We start from the raw sequence: 22940 nt of genomic DNA on the forward strand, positions 1-22940 counted from the left end.
TTGTCTGTAGGTGTGAATTTGAATGTGATTGTTTGTCTCTATATGTAGCCCTGTGATAGACTGGTGCAAAAAAGACCAGCTGATGGAAATGAGTCCAGTCTATGTCAGATTAAAGGAGAAGAAATATATTAATCATATTGATTCTGTTGTTAGAACTACCTTTCTCCTTCTATGAACATATTTTCTTCAGATCTACGTCCAGACACGTAATCCTGCCAACTTGAACATGCTCATAGCGAGGGATGAGTACCCAGATCGGCCCCTGGCACTGGAGGGCGCCCTGGGGAAGAGGAAACACTACCAGCAGTTCCAGCCAGTCATTACACTGGCCAAAGGCTACACTATCCACTGGGACCAGGCAGCACCCGCTGAGGTCACAATCTGGCTCATCAACTTCAACAGGTACCTGTGACAGCACACATTTAGAGGAATCACCTCCTTCACATAAAGCAGTGATTGTTGACCAGGCTTTACTTACAATGGACAGCACTCATTAAATAAGACAAGCAGTAAAATGTAAATGTGCCAAATGCCATCAAACTCACATTATTCTATTGACAGTGATGAGCAGAGCAGTATGGAAAACAGTTAAGTATCCTGCTGTCATTGCTGTTCATCAAATATCTAAGAAATCTTTATTGTTATCTAAGAAAAATAAATTCACTTTTAAGATTGTGTAGAAAGCATCCAGCCCATCCAGACAAACATCTGACTTATTTACAAGCCTGATTCTTTGAAAAAACTGAAGAGAATCAAGGCATCACCTATTGCAGGCAGCCATGCTTGAAGTGAATTTTAGCCTTTCCTTAACCTCCTATAAAACACTGTCGTTCGAGCAGCACTGATGCTAGCAATCAAAGGAGAAAGGGAAGATAATAGGGAGAGGAGGAAGACTGCATTTCATTGCATTCAATTTAAATCAGTGTTGTTCATGTAGCACCTCAGTGCTGTTTGCATAGTAGGTGAATATCTCACAGCTCTCACAGGGCTGCTTCTTTGACAGCTTTTACTTAGTTACTTCAAGGTATCTAAGCTGGCAATCCAGTAAGACTGACCAATTTGAGGAATTGCCATTTGTCTGACAGATTTTCATTAAAAAATTAATAAATATAAAAATCATGTCTCATATTTAATAGAAAGCTACTGAGATCTTGACCTCACTTTGTTACAAAAACTGATGAAGGTGGTTGTCATTCATCCCTGACAACAGGCATTACTGGGTTAATGAGATTTTATATCATCTTGAGTTTGAGAAAGTAGATGATATTAATGTAATGTTTTTTTCTAAAATATATTTTGTTGCATTAAATGGTAACTGTCCAAAGTGAGCTACAATTCATACTCAGTTTTTAAGGTTGTATTTGATCACATATTGGAAAATAAAGTATTCCAGTTGACCTATGTACTATTAGATATACAGACAACCATCACTGAATCACTTTAATACTCAAAACAGTAACAAATAAACAAAAAAGAATAAAAATAATCTGATGACTCTTCAGCAAGGCATGAATCATATTTTTTTCAGTTTGGTCTGAAGATGTAGACAGATTCTACATCATATAATCTTGTTCGTTGAACTCCTTGTTAGATTAAGCAAGTTGTATCAAGCATTTCGTGGTTCCAGAGTCTGATAAATTAGTGTAACTAAGCACTGGTTGGGGATTTTCCTCTTCAACCCACTCCTGATTTCTGCCTGAGGGAAAATGCTGCGGGTGAATTAGTCCCAAGTCAATTTCCAATTGAAGTTTCAGAGATCATCATCCATCCATTCTCTATGCACCGCTTTATCCTCACTAGGGTCTCGGGGGGTGCTGGAGTCTATCTCAGCTGACTCGTGCGAAGGTAGGCGACACCCTGGACAGGCCACCAGTCTGTCACAGGGCTACATATACAGACAAACAATCACTCTCACATTCACACCTACGGGCAATTTAGAGTTATCAATTAACCTCAGCATATTTTTGGACTGTGGGAGGAAGCCGGAGTACCCGGAGAAAACTCATGCATACGCGAACCAGGGATCTTCTCACTGCAAGGCAAAAGTCCTAACCGCTACTCCACTGTGCAGCCCAGAGATCATCTTGCATTGCAAAAAAAAAGAAATTATGAAATATCTTCGGCTGCTGCTTCAATTTCATTTTATTTTTCTTTTGCTGTCCATTGTGAATCCAAAGTAAATGTAGACATAGTTTTTTAAGGTGTGCAATAGTTTGTAGAAGATGGTTACGTTTTGAGTTTTCCAGTTTTAAACAATAGAAATGTTGTCAATATGCACAAAAGAAATCAGTTTGCATGTGTCTGAAAGAAACCGTGTTTGTACTGTGTCTACAGCAGTTCACAACAGAAGCAGAGAGCCTCACATTGTGCTTTGGCCTCCTCCCTTCAGATGTTTTTTTCACAGTGTGGCCTTGAGCTATTTAAATTGCATAAAGACTGGTTATCATTTCAAGCAGGCCAAATAATCCCCATGGCCTGAGTCTACCCTGACAAACACGACAAAGACAGCACTGGACGAAAACATTTTCACTCATTGTCCATACACCAATGGCCCCATCTACAGGTCTGAATGGTACATGGCAAGTGAGACAGACTATGCAGAGAGGGCTGAAACAACTAATTTGGACTTGATTTAAGAGAACATCTGCAATCTGTCCTTTGAGAATCAGCCAGCTGATTGTGGTTTAATGCACTTGCTTTGTTCTACTTGATATAATCAGATGTAGCAAAGTTTTGGTGTAAAAAAGAAAGACAAAACAACTGTTATGTAGTTCATCATCTTTCAGTTTACATCTTAGATTTCACTTCAATTAATTTTAGTTCAGACTTCATCTTATTTTAAAGCATCATTTTTTTATTTTTAGCCGTAATTAGTCAGTGCTTTTCTATGAACCAGTGTGAGAACACTGGATTCTACTGAGAAGTAGTTTACATGGCTTTATGAAGTGAGAGCCACAACAGCTGCAGTGCATTTGATAGCACAATCATCAAGCCAACCGAAATATTTTAGAAGGTTCTCACTAAAATGGCATATAATGTGCATTCTGCATACTGCGCTCAGCTGACTGATAACCAGTCCGTAGAGTAAGAATTAAAGATTGTACAGGTCATATTTAATTGCTTGTATGTAATTTAGGGAAGTTTAATATAATACTGGTTATGTGTAAGTTGAGATTTAAGATGCTCTTTAACAAGCAGAAATTGTACAGTAGTCCACATACCACTTATTAACATAGATGTATGTCTTTTATTTGCAGAATATGACATATTAGATGACATTTAATTGCAACATATGTCTTGTAATAAAATCTTCTTCTACTGAACTAAGTTGAAAACAGCAACAAAACATTACAATTTAAAAAAAAAATGCTGTATTACATTATTTGAGAATACACAATCACAATTCAGAAATAATATTGTGGATGGCAAGTTCAATTACACATAACCATTTCTCAAGGTACTCTGGGTTCCTCCTACAGTCCAAAAACATGCTGAGGTTAACTGGTAACTCTAAATTGTCCCTAAGTGTGAATGTGAGTGTGATTGCTTGTCTCTATATGTAGCCCTGTGATAGACTGGTGACCTCTCCAGGGTGTCTCCTGCCTTCACCCTAAGTCAGCTGGGACAGACTCCAGCCCCCCACGACCCTAATGAAAATTAAATGATATATAGATAATGGATGGATGGATGTAATGAACTTTAGCAATATGTTCGAATACCATTTATTCACCGTAGAAAAGCATCCTGTTATCCCATAATTCCTCCTCAAGCCCTGACAGTATATACAGTGCTATAAAAAAAATATTTGCAAATATTCAAAGAACCAGGCTTGTAAACAAGCCAAATGTTAGTCTGAATTGACTGAAAGCTTTCAGGAAGCTTCTTTTGACAGGACCTTAAAGGGGGTTCGGTTTTTTTCAACCTGGGGTCTGTTTCCATATGTAATTTCATACATGTGAGTGATGGAGAAATGAATTTTCGACATAACTCCAGTATTTATCCAGGCAGGCAGCTTAGCAGCTCAACTAGCAGCTCGGCTAGCGAAAAGTATGGGGCAGCTGGCCGCCCCCCGCGTCAAAGTCTCTCGCGCAATTTCGGAACGAGATTTGCGTTCTAGCGTCCTGAGATTTGGATACAGACCACAACAAAGAGCGATCGCCAGGTAATGTGGAGCTATGTCGAAAATTCATTTCTCCATCACTCACATGTATGAAATTACATATGGAAACAGACCCCAGGTTGAAAAAAACCGAAGTTCCCCTTTAAAGGCAAAATTGACTTTTCTTCTCTTGGATAATAATGAAGATCACTTAGATATGGCAGCGGGATTTTTAATATATAAAAATGTTATCTGAAGTCCGGACTTTGACTTGGCCAGTCCAGAACCTTGACCCTTGCAGCTTTCCCATTATACCATTTTCTCCCAGTTTCTTCCTTATTGTGGAATCATGCAGATGGACCTAAACTGAGGCCAGTAAGGTCTGCAGTTCTTTTGATGTGTCTCTGGGTTCTTTTGTGACCTCCTGGATGAGATGTCGTAGTGCTCTTGGAGAAATGTTGGTTGGCTGATCCTCTTGGGAAGATTCGCCACTGTTACGTTTGTTTATTTGTGGATAGCTTCTCTCACTGTGGTTCTCTAGAGTCCCAGAGCCTTAGCAATGGCTTTGTAGCACTTTCCAGACTGATAAATGTCAATGATTTTGTGTCACATTGGTTCTGGAATCTCTTTCAAAAATGGCATCATGTGCTGCTTTTTGAGACCCATTAGCTACTTCACAATGCCAGACAGGTTCTATTTAGTGATGTTTAGGTTCAACAAGCCTTATACAACTATTTTCCTATGTCTAAAAACCCCCACAAATTCTTTTTATAAATGGCTTAAACAATTATTTCTTTATAAAACTAATAATAATAGTTTAAAAAGTTACTTTCCCTTATCTGTGAGTGATCAGACTGTGGCAGAAATGATCCTGTGTGTGTGGTGTTTCTGTTGATTTTCGATATGAGAACAGGTTTTGCTTTTAGATTAAATCAGTACTGTATGAGCGTTGCTTTGTCTATTGTGTTTCAGAAATGACTGGATCAATGTGGGCCTCTGCTACCCACAAGGCACTGCCTTCACCATCATTTCAGACATCCACAACCGTCTGACCAAACAGACCCGCAAGACTGGTGTCTTCATGAGGACGACACAGAGGGAAAAGATCAACCACTCACATCTGGCCAGAGGATACTACTACTGGGAGGAAGACACTGGGTCAGACACACACACACACACACACACACGCACACACACATTAATTTTATATGAAGTAGTCAAGGCCTACAGCAAAGTTTAGTAAAACAAGAAAGTTATTTGTTCTGTATGTTCCAAGTATTGCGATTTTAATGAATTATATATGTAGGCAAAGATATATGTCACAATGTCATTTTTTGTGGTTGCAAAAGTAGGAAGGAAGAATTAATGACGTATTTTGTTTGTATTGCAGCCTACTCTTCCTGAAGGTAAAGGCTCACAATGACAGGGAGCAGTTTTCCTTCTGCTCTGTCAAGGGTTGTGAGAGGGTGAAGATAACAGCCATCATCCCAAAAGGCAGTCTGCCCAGCAACTGCTTGGCCCAAGCCTACCCCAGACATGCTGAGCTGCCTGTTGTAGATGTACCCATGCCCAGAAAGATGCCAAATGTGGTGAGCTCTTACACTGAGGTTTCCAACCAGCCACTGTTTTCTAGTGGAATTGACACTGTTCATGTCTGGTCATACCTTGTTTACAGCATTGGGATTCAGTGCCTTGAGAAACAGGGAATGGTTTGAACACACTTGACTTTATTGGGCCTTCACTTTTGGCTATTACATCTTTAATATTTTTAAAACTGTTCAGCCACAGCATTTAAATCACCTGCCTAATATTGTGTAGGTTCCCCTTCCACAGACCTCGGAAGGTGTCCTGTGTCATCATGTAGAGTAGAGGACTCAATGAGGAGTAGATTGGTCTTGGTTGTTGGGAGGTGGGGCCTCCATAGATTGATCTTGTTTTTTATAGCACAGCCAACAGATGCGCTATCAGATTGAGAGCTGGAAATATGTCAGATCAACACCTTGAAGTCTTTGTCATGGTATTCAAACCATTCCTGAACAATGTTTGAAGTGTAGTAGGGTGGATTATCTTGCTGAAAGAGGCTTTTGCCATCAGTGAATACAATTGCCAGGAAGAGATGTACGTTGTCTGTGTACAATCTACCTTAATGTTTAGGTTGGTGGTACATGTCAATTTAACATTCCCAAGCCTTCCCCGCAGAACATTGCCCAAAGCATTACATTGCCTCTGCACACTTGCCTTTTTCCCCCATAGTGCATCCCTTTGTTCTGAGTTAAAGCTGCTGTCCGGAGTTTCCGTTTGTTTTCAATTTATGTATCATTTTTTAACAAAGCTTAAATGTGTTAGTCTAGTTCGATACTATAATATAAAGTTAGTATAACGCGATATGAAAATTTATTCCTGAGCTCCGCCTTCCTCTCATAGACCCCCATGTTATTCCAAAAAGCGCCGGTCGCTGCCGACCAATCAAGTTCGAGCTTCAGCTTTGTCATGCTGTCAATCAACGGTTACGCGCACAGCAAGCAAGCCCATGCAGAGGTGGGCGCGCTACGCACTACACAACCGCGCGCACACTTGTTTTGCTTGTGGAGGAGAGAGCATCAGGAATCAGCAACTTCCAGAAAAGTTACCAATCCCACGGCTTGTCAGGCCAAGAGACTGCAGGACGTTTTTTGGCTCGGGGGGCTCGCGTCAATCTCCGACCACGGCCTCCATAGCCCGCCTGACGGCTACGTTTATATGCCGTGGTCGGGGTGCTCGCGTCGCTCTCCGACCACGGCCTCCATAGCCCGCCTGACGGCTTCGTTTAGATGCCCGACCTCTGGAGGAAGATGTTGGGGCGTCTGGGACATACTCTTTGTCAGAGGAGTCATGCAATTCTGAACTCTAGATAGAAATAAATAAACAATGTAACACATATACACGCGTAAATGCACAAAGTTTGATAAACAACGTCATCCAGAGGGATACACGAGTGTAATCACATATTGAAACTTTACTCGTTCGTCCTAGCAGATTCATGTTATTTTGGTATTAGGACAAGTTAGACTCAATACAGCATTCTAACGTAATTCCTTTATTATTTACTAAAAGTACTAAATGTAGAAGAGGGGAAAACAGCAAAACAGGCGAGATGCTGCAGCACTCCGGGCACTTCTCTCATGTACTGCGCGCGTGCACAAATAAAGGGGCGAAATCAGAGGGAGGGAGGGACCACCAGTGTTTTGGGAGACGCTGCGATTCAAACTCCGGACAGCAGCTTTAATTCATGTTCACACTCCCAGCTCTTTGTTTTGTAAAAAAAGAACATGTTGTGTTGTCCAGTTGGTAGACATTTTCAGGAGAGGACAGGGGTCAGTGTGGGCACCGTCTGCAGCTACACAGCCCTTTGCACACTAGCGGTGGTGTACTGTATGTTCTGACACCTTTCTATCACAGCAGCATTTAAAGTTTTCATCTGTTTGTGCTAGAGTAGCTCTTGTGTAGGATCAGATCGCACGGTCCAACTCTTGCTTTCAACACTTATCAGTGAGCCTTGTTCACACTTGACTGTGTCACCGGTTCATCGATTATCCTTCCTTGGATCACTTTTAGTGGTTGCAAACCACTGCATATTCTGAACACACTACAAAACCTGCTGTTTTGAAAATGTTCAGACATCTACTCGTCATCTACCCAGCACAATATCGCCCTTGCCAAAGTCCCTCAGATCCATATGCTCCCCATTTCTCCTCCTTCCAATACATCAACTTTGATAACTGACTGTTAACTTCCTGCCTTATATATTCCACTGCCTTGACAGGTGCCATTGTAATGAGACAACTATTCTTATCAAGTTCATTTGTTTTAATGTTGTGGTTGATCTGTACATTATTGTAAAAGCTACCAGACATGATCTCCTCTGGCAGGTCATTCTAGAGTTACACACGTGGACAAAATTGTTGGTACCCCTCAGTTAAAGAAGGAAAAACCCACAATTCTCACTGAAATCACTTGAAACTCACAAAAGTAACAATAAATAAAAATTTATTGAAAATTAAATAATCAAAATCAGCCATCACTTTTGAATTGTTGATTAACATAATTATTTAAAAAAACAAACTAATGAAATAGGGCTGGACAAAAATGATGGTACCCATAACTTAATATTTTGTTGCACAACCTTTTGAGGCAATCACTGCAATTGAAAGATTTCTGTATTTGTCAATAAGCGTTCTGCAGCTGTCAACAGGTATTTTGGCCCACTCCTCATGAGCAAACAGCTCCAGTTGTCTCAGGTTTGATGGGTGTCTTCTCCAAATGGCATGTTTCAGCTCCTTCCACATATGTTCAATGGGATTCAGATCTGGCCTCACAGAAGGCCACTTTAGAATAGTCCAACGCTTTTCTCTCAGCCATTCTTGGGTGTTTTTGGCTGTGTGTTTTGGATCGTTGTCCTGTTGGAAGACCCATGACCTGCGACTGAGACCAAGCTTTCTGACACTAGGCAGCACATTTCTCTCCAGAATGCCTTGATAGTCTTCAGATTTCATCGTACCTTGCACACTTTCAAGACACCCTGTGCCAGATGCAGCAAAGCAGCCCCAAAACATTACTGAGCCTCCTCCACGTTTCACCGTAGGGACAGTGTTTTTTTCTTCGTATGCTTGCTTTTGAGTCTATGAACATAGAGTTGATGTGCCTTACCAAAAAGCTCCAGTTTGGTCTCATCTGTCCAAAGGACATTCTCCCAGAAGCTTTGTGGCTTGTCAACATGCATTTTTGCAAATTCCAGTCTGGCTTTTTTATGAGTTTTTTTCAGCAGTGGTGTCCTCCTTGGTCGTCTCCCATGAAGTCCACTTTGGCTCAAACAACGACGAATGGTGCGATCTGACACTGATGTACCTTGGCCTTGGAGTTCACCTTTAATTTCTTTGGAGGTTGCTCTGGGCTCTTTGGATACAATTCCAACGATCCGTCTCTTCAATTTGTCATCAATTTTCCTCTTGCGGCCACGTCCAGGGAGGTTGGCTACTGTCCCGTGGGTCTTGAACTTCTGAATAATATGAGCCACTGTTGTCACAGGAACTTCAAGCTGTTTAGAGATGGTCTTATAGCCTTTACCTTTAAGATGTTTGTCTATCATTTTTTTTTCGGATGTCCTGGGACAATTCTCTCCTTCGCTTTCTGTTGTCCATGTTCAGTGTGGTACACACCTTTTCACCAAACAGCAGGGTGACTACTTGTCTCCCTTTAAATAGGCAGACTGACTGATTATGAGTTTGGAAACACCTGTGATGTCAATTAAATGACACACCTGAGTCAATCATGTCACTCTGGTCAAATAGTTTTCAATCTTTTATAGAGGTACCATCATTTTTGTCCAGGCCTGTTTCATTAGTTTGTTTTTTTAAATAATTATGTTAATCAACAATTCAAAAGTAATGGCTGTTTTTGATTATTTAATTTTCAATAAATTTTTATTTATTGTTACTTTTGTGAGTTTCAAGTGATTTCAGTGAGAATTGTGGGTTTTTCCTTCTTTAACTGAGGGGTACCAACAATTTTGTCCACGTGTGTATGCTCTATTTTTAAGAAACACATTCCACCAGAATAATGCTCCATCATCTGTATCCTTATTTACATCCTATTTTTCTCTGTTTTATTCTCTGTCTTTTTCCTCCTGATGAGTCTCAGTTTCCCACTGGAATCCTTACAAATCTGTTATTGTATTTCAACAGTTTCCATTGAAATTAGAGTGAAATGCCTAATATTAATTCCAGCTCTATTGTGTGGTTGTTTCCTCTCAGCACTCACCAGAGAACTTTCTAGAGGTCAAACTGGAGTCCTACAACACTCGTTTCTTCCACATCAAGGAGGACTTTGCATTTACAGAGGTACCCATTGTCTTAGACATAGTGTAGAAAAGTAGGTGTAGAGTAGCTATAACTTTACTTGAAAGGCTTAGATTTAGATCACTGGTTATGAGGTACTTTACAGGAGGGTTCAGCATATACATTATTCATATACATTCCCCCAGAAAAGACCATTTAGAGACATTTGACTAATGGTGAAATTATTAAGTGTGCAGTGCCATTCTACAGTAGATCTCAGAACTGTTTTGTGATTAACCGCCTCTGTTGTGACAGGTGAACGGCAGGAAGTTATACCAACCAGAAGATGGGGTGCAGCTGACAGTAATTGATGGGCATGATGGGAAAGTGATTGAGAGCAAGGGATTTAGGAATTCTATCCTACAGGGAATCCCTGCACAGATCGACAACTATGTCAGTGGACTGCGAGACTGGTGAGAAAAATTCTGTTTCACCACATACTTTTTAAAAAAAAAATTCACTGTGTGACACATTGCTCCAAATAAACTGAATTACGTGAAGTCAAACGCCTTAACAATCAGTTCAAATTGCTCAAATCACACACTAGTGTCTCTCTGTCCAGTAAATATACACACGATCTAGCTGAAAATACACACACAGCTACTATCAGCTCAATGTGAACATTAACATATCGGGCTGCTTCTCACTCTGTCACTAGTTCCATAGTCCTCATGACGTCTAAGGGCCGTGTGGTTACCAGAGGATCCTGGACCAAAGTTCTGGAGAGACTAGGAGCAGGAAAGAGCATCAAATTGAAAGGTAACTAACAATGTCTTTACAAAGGTGTACTGAGGTAAAATTGCTAAAAGTAGTATGATGGTTTTACCTTCTCATCCTTTTGGAATTTTTTCCTCTAATTGAAGGTTTCACAACAAAAACTCTAGAGAATTTAGTCTGTTACATTTATTTGTGTCCACTAACAATGTTTCATATATTATAACCATTATCAAAGTGATTTATTTGCAGCAAAGAATATGCAATTTTTGAAAGAACCAACATGCATGATTGTGTTTTGTGACAAAGACGTGTTTCAATAATCATATCATAGAAAATTAAAAGTTATAGGACTCATTGAAAACTCAAGACTGCCGTCATATATATGGTTTTTACAGTGTATGTAAAGTTGTTCACAACTATGTCCAACAATATAGAGATGGTTTTGACATCATTTGTTCATTTTTTTGAGACAGATGAAGACTGGTTTGTCACAAAAAAGGTGTTTTAAAAATAAATATCACCAACAACTTATGTTCAGATTGCAGCACTTGTAATGTCAGTGAATAGTAATGCTGTTCTGTCCTTTGAGCAAGGCACCTAGCTTCACACTTCTTCAGTATTTTTCAATAATCAACATTTATGACATATCTATATGATGGTATGCAACGCAAAAGAGGCAATACTGAGAAACACCGTGGTGCTTAGAGGATTTATCTTCCATTAATATAATGTGGCTTCTCTGCAGATAAGCTGGCATTTGTGGGATTCAAAGGCTCCTTCAAACCTGACTGGGTCCATATGGAGGTGGACACCAACCGAGCCAAGATCCATCAGGTCTTGCCTGTCCCTGTGGTCCACAAGATGAAGCTATGAGTGGCAAGACGAGCGGGGAGAACAGCCAAGTGACTATGTAACCCCCAGATACTGAAACACATACCCCTAAAAGAATACAAGCAGCACAGACTCACACATACATGCACACTGCCAGCACTGCAGAGCCAGTCGCTCTGAGCCATTGGTCCGGCATCAAGTGTTGTTTAGTCAAGGTTTGGTGGTGAGAAAGAATGATGTGATTTGGTATGCTGAAAAGGTGAAAACCCTGTCCCAGAGCCAGCAGTGCCCATGATGAACTGATGTCTGTTTAAGACCCTGCTCTGCGCTGAATCCTCAGTTTGTTGGCAACAGTCAACAGTGTTTGCAGAAATATGGCTGTCTCCACACCCATTATTGATAGACTGATAGACTTGATTAATAATGATTTTGTTTCTGACAGAACACTGTCATTGCATCACAAACTGCATTGTTATGTTTATGTATTGTTAGCTTATTAGCTAAAGTAAATATTGGCTTTGGTCAGCTAACCATTACTATTGTGCTGTAAAAACATCCCTCATGTGCAAAAGTTAACATGACATTAACTAACTTTCATGTTAATATTAACATTTCCGTGTTTAGTAAATTTGGTGGCAATGCGGTTAATTCTCTGACCCAACCAAAGCTCTCAGTTGACTCTTTTCCAGTTATACATTGTAGAGTTTTCACTTAGAAACCAGTATATAACCTTTAGTATTGTCTATATAGTCTGTCCTCTAACAGACTTCTGTATCGGCTACAGCAAAAATTTTGATACTTTTTGATGTCACTTATTGATGCTGCTATCGAGGGTTGTGCTGTCATTTGAATGAATGAGTCCGTGACAGTTACATCAAGATAAAATTAACAACAAAAAGATTTGCTATTAGCGAGGAGAGTGAGATGTAATATTTGTACAAATAAGGATAACGGCTCAGTCTTTTGGTCAGGCTCTCCTTTATTTAGGGACAGGGAGACTCAGAAAATGTTCAAGCTTTCTGGCTCCACTGATGATCCTCTTATATTTTGCTGTTAAACAGTAAGACAACAAAAAGAAATAGCAGCACTGGTAATTTTCTTGTACATGATTTTGTTTCAGGAATGTCAATATTTTGTGAAAAATTAAAGACCACAGGTTGACCTACTAAGTTTAAATGGAACCTGCTCTCTCACTTCCACACAGCTGGCTAAAAACTGTAACTGTTATCAAAAGCATGACATTAGGGCAAGAAGTTATCAGTGCTGTTTCAGACGGCTTTCAATTATCCAACAAGTGCTTTGCTTTAAGCCGACTGGTGCCCTTTGAGTTTTAATGGCAATAATTCAGCTGAATCACCAGTTTAGAACACATAAATTAAGAGTAGGTTTTTCTCTGAATAATAAGGTTACAGTATATGAGAAGACTGATATGTAAGAGCTGAGGGAATAGATGCTTAGTCAGTGGGAATTGTGACCATTACAGTTGCTGAAAGCTGCTCTTCCAGGAATAAGAGCAATTGTAAAAATGTATCTATTCTGCAGTTTTTTAAATTCTCAATTCAGAAGATTTTTTTGAGGGGTTGATGAATATTAACAACCAATAACAGATGAGGCAACTCCGTCTTTAAAAGGGAAAATAAGAAACTGTCCTGGAGGCAGACCAAGGAAGAGAGCGGTGTGGTTCAGATCGCACTGGGTTTCCCATTATGTACAAGTTTTTAGCACACTGGGTGGCAGGCAAACCAGCTCTGGGTCTGTTGATCTTGGTCTAACAGCTGAAAAAGTTGTTGCTTCCACTTCCTAAAGGTATGTAGTTTGTTACATTAGTGACTGCCTGTCAGATACTTAGGCTACGTTCACACTGCAGGCTAAAGTGACCCAAATCCGATCGGATCTTTTCATGACAGTCTGAACGACACAGATCCCATTTCTTCAAATGCGACCCAGGCCACTTGGATATGTGGTCCTAATTCCGATACGTATCGGATCTTTTGCCATGCGACTTCAGTCTGAACGGCCAGGTCACGTTTATCCGACCCATACGTTGTTGGTACACGACAAACGTCACTATTCTGCGTTCAAGCAAAACATATCTTCGGGCTGCCGAAGACGTGTGTCTTGCCGTGAGTGTTAAAAAGAGGCGCTTACATATGTACGTAAAGATCGCCCTTGTCATTCGAAAATTCTGAATGAAGTCCGCATCTTTGAAGCCTCTCACATCACTAGCACCCACATAGTTCTCTGGACAGACGTTGCTGCCACTGCCCCACAAAACGCCAGGGCCAAAATCCTGGCTCTCTTCCTTCTTGACCTTCTCCTTAAAACGATTAAGTTATAAATATGCTGGCTCCGGCTGGACAACAACTTTAAAATGGCCAGACATGCTCTACTGTTAGCGTCCATGTTTTCTTCCGTAAACACTGAACAAGCTCTCTGCGTGTCGTTGTTGTGTCCTCTTCTGCGCATGCGAGACACTTTTGGGTCGTATGAGGTTCACACAGGAGATCACATACAAGTCGCATTTAATTGGAAATGTGAACGAATTCGCAAAAAAATCGGATTTCACAAGAAAAATCGGAATTGAGCATTAAGCCCTGCAGTCTGAACGTAGCCTTAGAGTGCCTAAATGTAGGCAATTGGGACAGTGTATATTGCTGACCGTATACCCAGTAGGTTAACAAGTTTGTGCTTGGTGTTCAGACACTCAGGTCCTTCTGACATCATCTTAGTAGCAGTAGATTGACCCTCCAATAGTAAAATGTGTCACAGATTTGATCTAACCAGCCTCCTACCAATTGCAAATATTTTCTACAAGCAGAAAACATTGTAAAGAAAGCATGATGCCACCCACATTAAGTTGAAAATAAATCTGCAAAATATTTAATACCCACGCTCTTCAGATAGGTCTTTAATGTACATGCTTGGCAACTAATGTCAGATTATGCACTAAACTATTAAAAGAACTTCATGGACATCAGTCAATTTGTGAACCAGCATACCAGGCGCATTCCCAGGGATCCAGGTGGTCAGAGAGTGCAGATTACACATTTTACACGATTTTTCACACTTCTTACTGCATTGGCACAGAACACTGGAAATACAGATACAGATTTATAGATTGATAGATTTATTCGGATGATTTCTGCAAAAGTTGTAAAAGTGTATTGTGCAAGTGTATGAGCATAATTCATAGGAGACTTAATTGGCCAGTTTACCATCTCACAATAAACCATATTGGAAAAAAACAAAACATTACTCTAATTGACTTTTCCATTTTACAAGTCTTTTCTTCTAGCCTGGTAGTTGCACATTTATGCATCGCGAAGTATGGGTCTATTCTCCAGCAGATGTCCTTGATGTCAGCTATGATTGCTAGGCGGTTAGGATTCAAAGGCAATGGCTACTTCAACAGAGATCAAAAAATCAGAAAGTATGAGTCAGTTTTTCAAATTATCTGTTCCGTATTTGCATCTCTGAGCGCCCTTGTCATGCAGGTGTCTGTGATAGGTGTAGAAGTTGAGCGATTTTACTATCCTCCTTTGTTGGACTAAAGTGTTTAAAGACAGAAAATAGTAGAAAAAGCAAAAGAAAAGGGAAAAAAAATAAAACAACAGAAACATTCCTTGTTTTGCGTCCGGACCAGTGGTTAGCTTGTTCTGTTTCATTCCGAGCACTTGCTCACTTGATATTGTGATGTTTTCCTTCCATGTATTTTTTTTCTTTTAAATCTGTGTTTGTGATCCAAACTGTCTGTGTTTTGGAATGAACCAGCAAGATGCCCATGACTATATAAAATATGAACTCAAGTTGTCCACTAAATGTTGAACCATGGAGTTTTTAAACGTGCAATCCCCCTCATTTTAAAAGAATGATGAAAACTGTGTTGCAATCAGTGAAATAAAGGAAACCCCACCCCCACCCCCACCTCCTACCCCACCCCCTCCCTTGCCGAAATAGCTGGTCTTTTTTCGGAGGTTGTAGCAGTAATTTAGTGTTTTGTATGTTTAATGTGTTTTTAAAAATCCACAAAGATATATTTTATACTTATTTATTGTACAGACACAGTTGATCCAAATCTACAAGGGACATGCTTTAAGTTGTCATGTTATAACTGCCCTGTATGTGTACTGTATGTAATACACAGAACTCATTATAGCTCCATTTTAAAAGATTTGTATCAAACACTGCATACATGCGTATGACCCTTGGTATAGTTGGTCTACTATAACTGTACATCAAATGAATGTGTTGTATATGTGGCTTGGGCTTGTAAAGTGATGAAACTTCATGACATTAAAGTTCTTCAAATGATTTTTGTACAGAAATAAAGAACAGTCTACAGTTTGCCTGGATGTCATTGTGTCTCTGCTTGAGAATACTGACATGCTATTGTTTGAGTCACATCACTGTCAAAGTGTCATTTCCAGTATCTTTAGATTCTGAGCAGCAAGTGGGGGTCAGCTATGATTCAACTGGGGCCCTGACAAGCAAGCTGTACACACAAAAAACCATACAAAAATAGGGAAAGCCAGAGAAAGAAATAAGACAAAAGAAAACGAAAACACTGCAGGCCACAAAAGAGTATGTCACTGTGAGGTGCTGAATCTCAGAAGATTTTAACAGTAGATTTTACACCTCAATGTGGCTAACTTGGATAGTTGAACATACATGGACATTTCATTTTAAAAAATCTAGTTTAACTTTTTGCACATACACAATAATAAGGAAAAGGAAATATCTCTTCTTCTGTGTAAACCTCTTTTTTTTCTGTGGACAAAGGACAGAAAGGAGAGTCACCTAGAAATTTCCATTACTGCAGTAAGGAATAGTTTAACATGTAGAGTTCTTTCTCCGTGTTGTCTTTGTCATATGTCTTTCATATGAATATAAAATAAAAATATCACTGTCACCCAGTGTCAGCAAGGACAGACAACAGCCCTCTAATGTGATGAGATTTTATTCTAATTTAGTAAATGCAAAGGAATAATAAATTCAAAATTCAATATTGATTTAATGGGGTGCACAGTGCCGTAGTGGTTAGCACTTTCACCTTGCAGCAAGAAGATCCCGGTCTGGGATCTTTCTGCATGGAGTTTGCATGTTCTCCCTGTGCATGCTTGGGTTTTCTCCGGGCACTCCAGCTTCCTCCCACAGTCCAAAAATATGCTGAGGTTAATGGATTATTCTAAATTGCCCGTAGGTGTGAATGTGAGTGTGATTGTTTGTCTGTATATGTAGCCCTGTGACAGACTGGTGACCTGTCCAGGATGTCCCCTGCCTTCACCCGAGTCAGCTGGGGTAGGCTCCAGCACCCCCCGTGACCCAAGTGAGGATAAAGCGGTGTATAGAGAATGAATGGATGGATACTGATTTATTTTAAGATTGACCACCTGATCTCTCATTTTGACCATGAAAACTAACGAAAAAAAATTATATGTAGTCTATGCACTGTACTCTGTTTGGCTCCACACTTGCTGATTATCCACTTCCGGTCTAAGAAAATGAAAAAACGAACCTTTTCTCATTTCTGTCTCTTTCTGATTTTATTTTCTTGTTATTGTAAATATAAAATGAAAATCAAAGCATTTTCAAAATTTCATTAGCAAGTGAAATTGATGTTATACTGTGAATAACAAATTTCCAGACAACAGTGCAATAATTACTCTTTATTCACGAGGATTAGATATATGTGAAAACTAATTTGCTTGATATTTGATATTGCAAAAAAGGACATTGTGATGTTGTAAAGAATAGTGTTGGAGATCAGCCCTTTAACTGATGTTCTCATATCTGTGAAATTTAAGTTGTGATGGAACTGTTTCCTTGCAGAGGAAAAAGAGAGAATAGTGTTATTAGAAAGTGCAACACCTTTTATTTTTTAAATTTAATATTTTTATTTCTTCTTCTATTTCATTTTTAAGGTTTGGATATCCTTGAACACTTATTTGAACAGAATATAGATTCTGATATTGTAAAGAAAAATGTTGGAGACGTGCACTCATGTTGGAATAAATCCTCACTGTGAAGCGACCCTTACTTGCACTGAAATGGAAATATTTTAGAAAAACACACTGAATTACAAGTCAAGGCCAGAATTAAATGATTTTAATAGAAATAGGTCGTGATCTAAAGTGGGCTGGTCTGAGGCATGAAAGTCCAGGGCTGAAAATGAGTCCTACTCCGGCCCTGGTCCAGGATGTCCTCTGCCTTCGCCCCAAGTCAGCTGGGATAGGCTCCAGAAGCCCCGTGACCCTACTGAGGATTAAGCGGTGTATAGATAGTGGATGGATGGAAAATGCACCTCTCCTTGCTGCTGGGTAAATGAACCAGCTGCAATTCTGTATGTTTGATAGTTTATATTTCAAGTCAGAGCTCAGGTCAACTGCTGGATTACACTAAACAACTGTTCACATAATTATATGTACAGTAATATATGCAGTTGACTCTATAGTACTTGGTGAGTCAGTCTGCACTACACAATACAGATCTGCAGCATGACAAATGGAGTGTCTTCACACTGGAGTTGGGAGGACGTGATTCAAGCCACAGTAATGAATGATGCCTCACTCATACCAAAAATGTTTATTTTCATACTCAGTGAAAAATCAAACAGAAATCGCAAGTGCTACTTTTGTATAAAATATTGAAGTGCTGGTGTACATGACCAACGGATAAGCGACTGGGACTGACCGGTCTGATGAATGACTCCATTTCCGCATCAGAAAAAAAAAAAAACTGTGCTAAACATGTCAAAATGTTGCCACCAAAAACAAAAGTTTAATAATGTTTACTTGGAGTATCTTTCAACAACATTAGCATGTGCTTGCTTTTTTGTGATGATAATCAAACAGAAATCAAGACAGCATTACATTACAAAAGATTATAAAGAGTTTATCAGCACTCAGACATAGACTGATGATTTTAATCATGTACTTGTCATTGCACCATGATCCAGTGAGAGGCAGGAGGGGAAAAGACAAATCACTGATGATTCCAGCTGGCCGGTCAAAGCTGAGTGTACCCAACAGGATTTATTAGTTCATTCATACCACTGCATCTTCCTGTGGTGCCGCAGTACACATTGATCAGGAAGAAAATGACTAGAAACTCCGATCTCTCATTCTGTTCAATTCCATCACAGCTCCTGTTTGATGCTGGCTCTGTTTCCCTCTATGTCAGCCTTCTTGCTCTCCGTTTTTTTCTTGCCCTTGTTCTTGGTGTTGACTTCATTCTGCTGTTTGTGTTTAGCATCATCCTTTTTGGCAGCTTTCCCTGGAAACACTTGGCCCTCCACAGTAACGTCCATGCAGCGTTCCTGAGCAACAAGGTAGTCCTTGACCTCCCAGGCTAAACTCCCATCCCGCAGCATGAAGATCACCCTGTTGGAGCCCACCACGAACCTGAAGAAAGAAGCATTATTGTAGACCACACTCCACTGCAATGGCTTGCTGTTGTTTTCAGAGACTGTGACAGCTTAATTTAAAAAAAAACTGATAAATTGAGCTATAAATGATGCTCCAGTGACACAAAATGTTGGAAGGAAGATATATGAATACATATGAAATATGGCAGGGACTAACTACCAGAGAACTGTTGAATGGTATAGAACCATTTTGACTGGATACCACCTAAAACAGTACACCAGAGTACACAAAGCTCAAATAACTACATGGAACTTTTTGGATTCCACCAAACAAAACAAAGAAAAAAACACTACATAGATTACAACTACTGCATTTGTTTGACAGTTGGCCTCTGCACGAGTGACGTTTGGAAAAATAAAGAGAGAAGATGGTTGGTTGTATAGGCATTGAGGTACAAGAGAAAAGAGATAAAATAGTGTGGATGTTTTTTCTTTCTCAACTGTAACACTAATTGCAACTTCCAACTGTAAATCTTTGAGAAACATCAAAAAATGTTGCATAAAGCTGAATTTCCTGATATAAAAGAGGCTGATGCATATGAAGATTTTCATATGTCGTCATTCTCAAGCAGTTTCCCCTTAGGGATCAATCAAGGATTTCTCATTCTGAATTTCACAATAAATTTTGGGAGGATGTTAATATATGAAAAAATAGGACAGATTAAAGATTAATAAAAGATATGATCACATGGTTTGACCCTAAAAAAATACTACTTGAATTATAATACAGAGAACGACCTGAGAAAGCAACTGGATCTTCCTCATGAACATACAGCGCTCTCAAACGTTTCTACAGAGGTCAGCCTGATGACAGCAATTTGATCCCAGTTTTCAGAAGTTGCTATAATTTCTACAGACCACAAGATGTCCCTGTGCTCACTGACTTCGATGCTCCAAAACTTCAAAAGTTTCATCCGGCTTTGTTCATGCACAATGAACAATGCTGTTTGTTTATTGTACTAAAGCAACTGATGTATGGGCTACTCCACCTGACATAAACTTCTACAATCACTACTGAAGGCCAGGTTTATACGTACATCTGTCTTCCTTGACAACAGCTCGGCAACATTCTTGTTGTACATGTTGAATAAGTAACTACCTCTGAACATCAAAGTTGGCGTTGAAGAGGCTCCCCTGCCATAGTCCTGTGATCTCCTCGGTCTCTTTTTCAGTTGGATCTCCTGACACTGAAGCAAAAACCATCAGAGTCCTGCCTTTCTTGGACATCTTGAGAAGATCTTCTGGTTTGGAAGCGTCCACCTTGGAGAAATCAATGGGAGGCGGAGCCCTTTTGTGCTCAGGAAGGTCGCCTTCCTCAATGTCATCATCCTCCTGTGAAACAATAAGAAGGAATTATGTACAATTGCTGAACAATGGAAACACGTTTTTCAGATAGATGTAAGTGAATACATACTAATTGTATTCGTATATTTGCAAGTTGCTTTTCTGAAAGACTCATCACATTTTCAAAGCACCATTAAAAAACACAGCATAGCATATATTTTACATTCAAATGCAGTATTGCAACCCAAACACTACATACATGTCTCAACATGACAGAATTTGACCTTCAGAAAGAAAACGGAATTATTCACTAAGCATTACTACATAAATGGTCTTTGATGCAACTTTGATTAGGGCATAATTAGTCTGCAATGCAACAAAGCACTGGCATTTACTTTCTGGATGCAATGTTAAACTTTTAAAAAGGTTTAGTGTATATTCTGGTTTAGTTTTCAAAAACACAACAAAAAACACAAAAATATATGTAGGTAAGAGCCATCCATTGAATAATTAGTGCAGTGATGAATATGTTTCAGCTGCAACAACTTATTTAACCCTAGCTGATGCAGCTAGCTTCTTGTTTCTTAAACCATGTTGGAAGGCATATCCTGTGGTCATGGAAAGGATGTTAATCTGTCTCAGAAGCGTAACATTATTGGCCTGCATCAAGCAAAGAAAACAACTAAGGAGATTTCTGAAACTACTAAAATCAGGTTAAGAATTGTACAACGTATCATTAAAACCTGAAGGATGGAGGCGAACCATCATCTTTGAGAAACAAAGGTGGTCGGTCATGTGGTCTGAGGAGTCCAGGTTTACACTGTTTCAAATTGATGGACGCATCGGGGTAAGAGGAAAGGTGGATAAATAGACGCACTCATCATGGCTAGTTCCTACAGTTTTTCTTCCATGATAGCATGGGCATGTTCCAAGATGACAATGCTAGGATTCATTGGGCTCACATTGTGAATGAGCGGTTCAGGGAGCACGAGACATCATTTTCACACATGGACTGGTCTCCACAGAGTCCAGACTTCAGCCCTACTGAGAATCTTTGGGATGTGCTGAGAAAACTTTGCCCAGTGGTTTGGCTCTCCCATCATCAATATAAGATCTTGATGAACGTATCCCTAGACAGAAATAATTGCTGTGACGCTGCAGAAGCTTATTGAAACGATGCCCCAGCGAATGAGTGCCATAGTCAAAGCTAAAGACAGTCCAACAAAATATCAGTGTGTAACTTTTTTTGTGTGTGTGTAGGGTGTGGTGTGTGTGTGTATGAATGAATGAATGAATGCTCTATAAATATAAATGGAATAAAAACTTAGTGGAATATAACAGGCAGCTTAAAATAAAAAGCAAAACAGGTAAAAACATATTTCTTTGACTAATGGCAACGTTTCAACATGTTGTCCTCTAAATCTGGACATACCAGACTCGTTCTTTGTAAGCTGGGCACTCGACTGCATACTGACAGATGTTAGAACGAATGACTCCAGCATCTGAAGTTAGCATGTTATATATTAACGCCAGTCCCCAGTATATAACATACTTCTTTCTACCACTCCACTTTGAGGATGTATCTGTCCGAGGACAAAACTACCACTAATTGTTAATATGCTGACCCCTTAGACACAGAGCGGTATGTTGCTGATGGTGCACGGTTCATGGCACATAGCTAGCGGCTAGGGTAGTAGCTGGTATCTGAGGACTGACTGAATGAACAGGAACACGTTAACGTACCTCCCATTGCTCCAGGAGCCGTGCCATGTCTGCATCATTGTAGTCTCGGATGTCCTTCTTTACTTTGGGCTTAACTTTACTGTCAGTCGCTAATATACACAGCAAACATGTATAGAGCAGGAGCACCACACATCTCAACTTCAAGTCAGACGCCATGTTTACACATGGTGTGTTCTGATTGGCTGTGAAGTCTGCCGGTCACAAGACGGGAGGGGCGTGTCAGAGCAGCGGCACGCGCTGTAGCCTGAGCATGGGCAAGAATTTCAAAATAAAAGCAGAATTATTACAAATATTAGACGCGAATGCATCAAAGCATTTTTGAATATGTTTGTGAACAAAAGCACAAATTGAAGACCCCCTCCCCCAGGACTAAGCGGTGTATAGACAATGGATGGCTTGATCGAGTATATTGGTTGAGCTTCTGTCATGAGTACTGGTTTCTTGCTTGCCGTCTGTATCCTTTTATCTCTGTGCTCTCTGCTCACCCCAACCTGATTCTCTCCTGCTTGAAATGTTTTCCTGTCTTCCCATTGTCTCTGAAGAAGTGCTCAAAGGGAACCAATAGCTTCACTGAAACTTTCTCTATGGTGTATCCATCATTGTAAGGTCTTCACTTTACTGTGTGGAGTGCTTTGAAATGACTTATGTTGTGAATTGGATCTATATAAATAAAATATTATTTTCCCTTACTGAACATTTGTTTAGCTATATTATTGACAGTGTGCATTGTGCTGTATTGTGTGAAGTCATCAGAGATCAGCTGACACAAACTGTAGAACTCCTTCCTTTCAGAATGACTGTGCTGAATGCAGCTGGTAGTTCTACTGACAACACAACCACGCTCATAATCACTCTCAGTGTGTAAATGAAAGCTTCATCCTTCCTTATGTACAAAATAAGAATTAAAAAAATTAAGGTCTACATTTATTTTGGTGCATATTTTTTAGGAAGAAATCACATTTAGTGAAAA

The 22940-nt window shown here is 39.8% G+C and overlaps 2 protein-coding genes across 4 annotated transcripts in view; one reads left to right on the forward strand and one right to left on the reverse strand.

The window, feature by feature from the left end:
- Positions 1 to 15864, forward strand: part of cemip (cell migration inducing hyaluronidase 1) — a 167080-nt gene extending 151216 nt beyond the window's left edge. For all 3 annotated transcript variants that reach the window (XM_051960360.1, XM_051960365.1, XM_051960368.1), the window contains exons 23-29: positions 191 to 402; positions 5072 to 5257; positions 5490 to 5688; positions 9889 to 9975; positions 10228 to 10385; positions 10631 to 10731; positions 11435 to 15864. In XM_051960360.1, coding sequence (XP_051816320.1) covers positions 191 to 402; positions 5072 to 5257; positions 5490 to 5688; positions 9889 to 9975; positions 10228 to 10385; positions 10631 to 10731; positions 11435 to 11562 — 1071 coding nt within the window. In that variant the 3' untranslated portion in view covers positions 11563 to 15864. The remainder of the gene's footprint in view (positions 1 to 190; positions 403 to 5071; positions 5258 to 5489; positions 5689 to 9888; positions 9976 to 10227; positions 10386 to 10630; positions 10732 to 11434) is intronic.
- Positions 15865 to 18087: 2223 nt separating this feature from the next.
- On the reverse strand, positions 18088 to 22154 carry mesd (mesoderm development LRP chaperone). The gene is made up of 3 exons (XM_022218725.2): positions 21971 to 22154; positions 20043 to 20275; positions 18088 to 18920 (listed from the first exon to the last, which is right to left on the reverse strand). Exons 1-3 carry the CDS (start codon positions 22124 to 22126, stop codon positions 18656 to 18658), a joined length of 654 nt encoding a protein of 217 aa, XP_022074417.1. The 5' UTR covers positions 22127 to 22154; the 3' UTR covers positions 18088 to 18655.
- Between the last annotated feature and the right edge of the window lie 786 nt (positions 22155 to 22940).

Source organism: Acanthochromis polyacanthus, chromosome 2 (assembly GCF_021347895.1).
Source record: "Acanthochromis polyacanthus isolate Apoly-LR-REF ecotype Palm Island chromosome 2, KAUST_Apoly_ChrSc, whole genome shotgun sequence".
NCBI classification, from domain to species: Eukaryota; Metazoa; Chordata; class Actinopteri; family Pomacentridae; genus Acanthochromis; species Acanthochromis polyacanthus.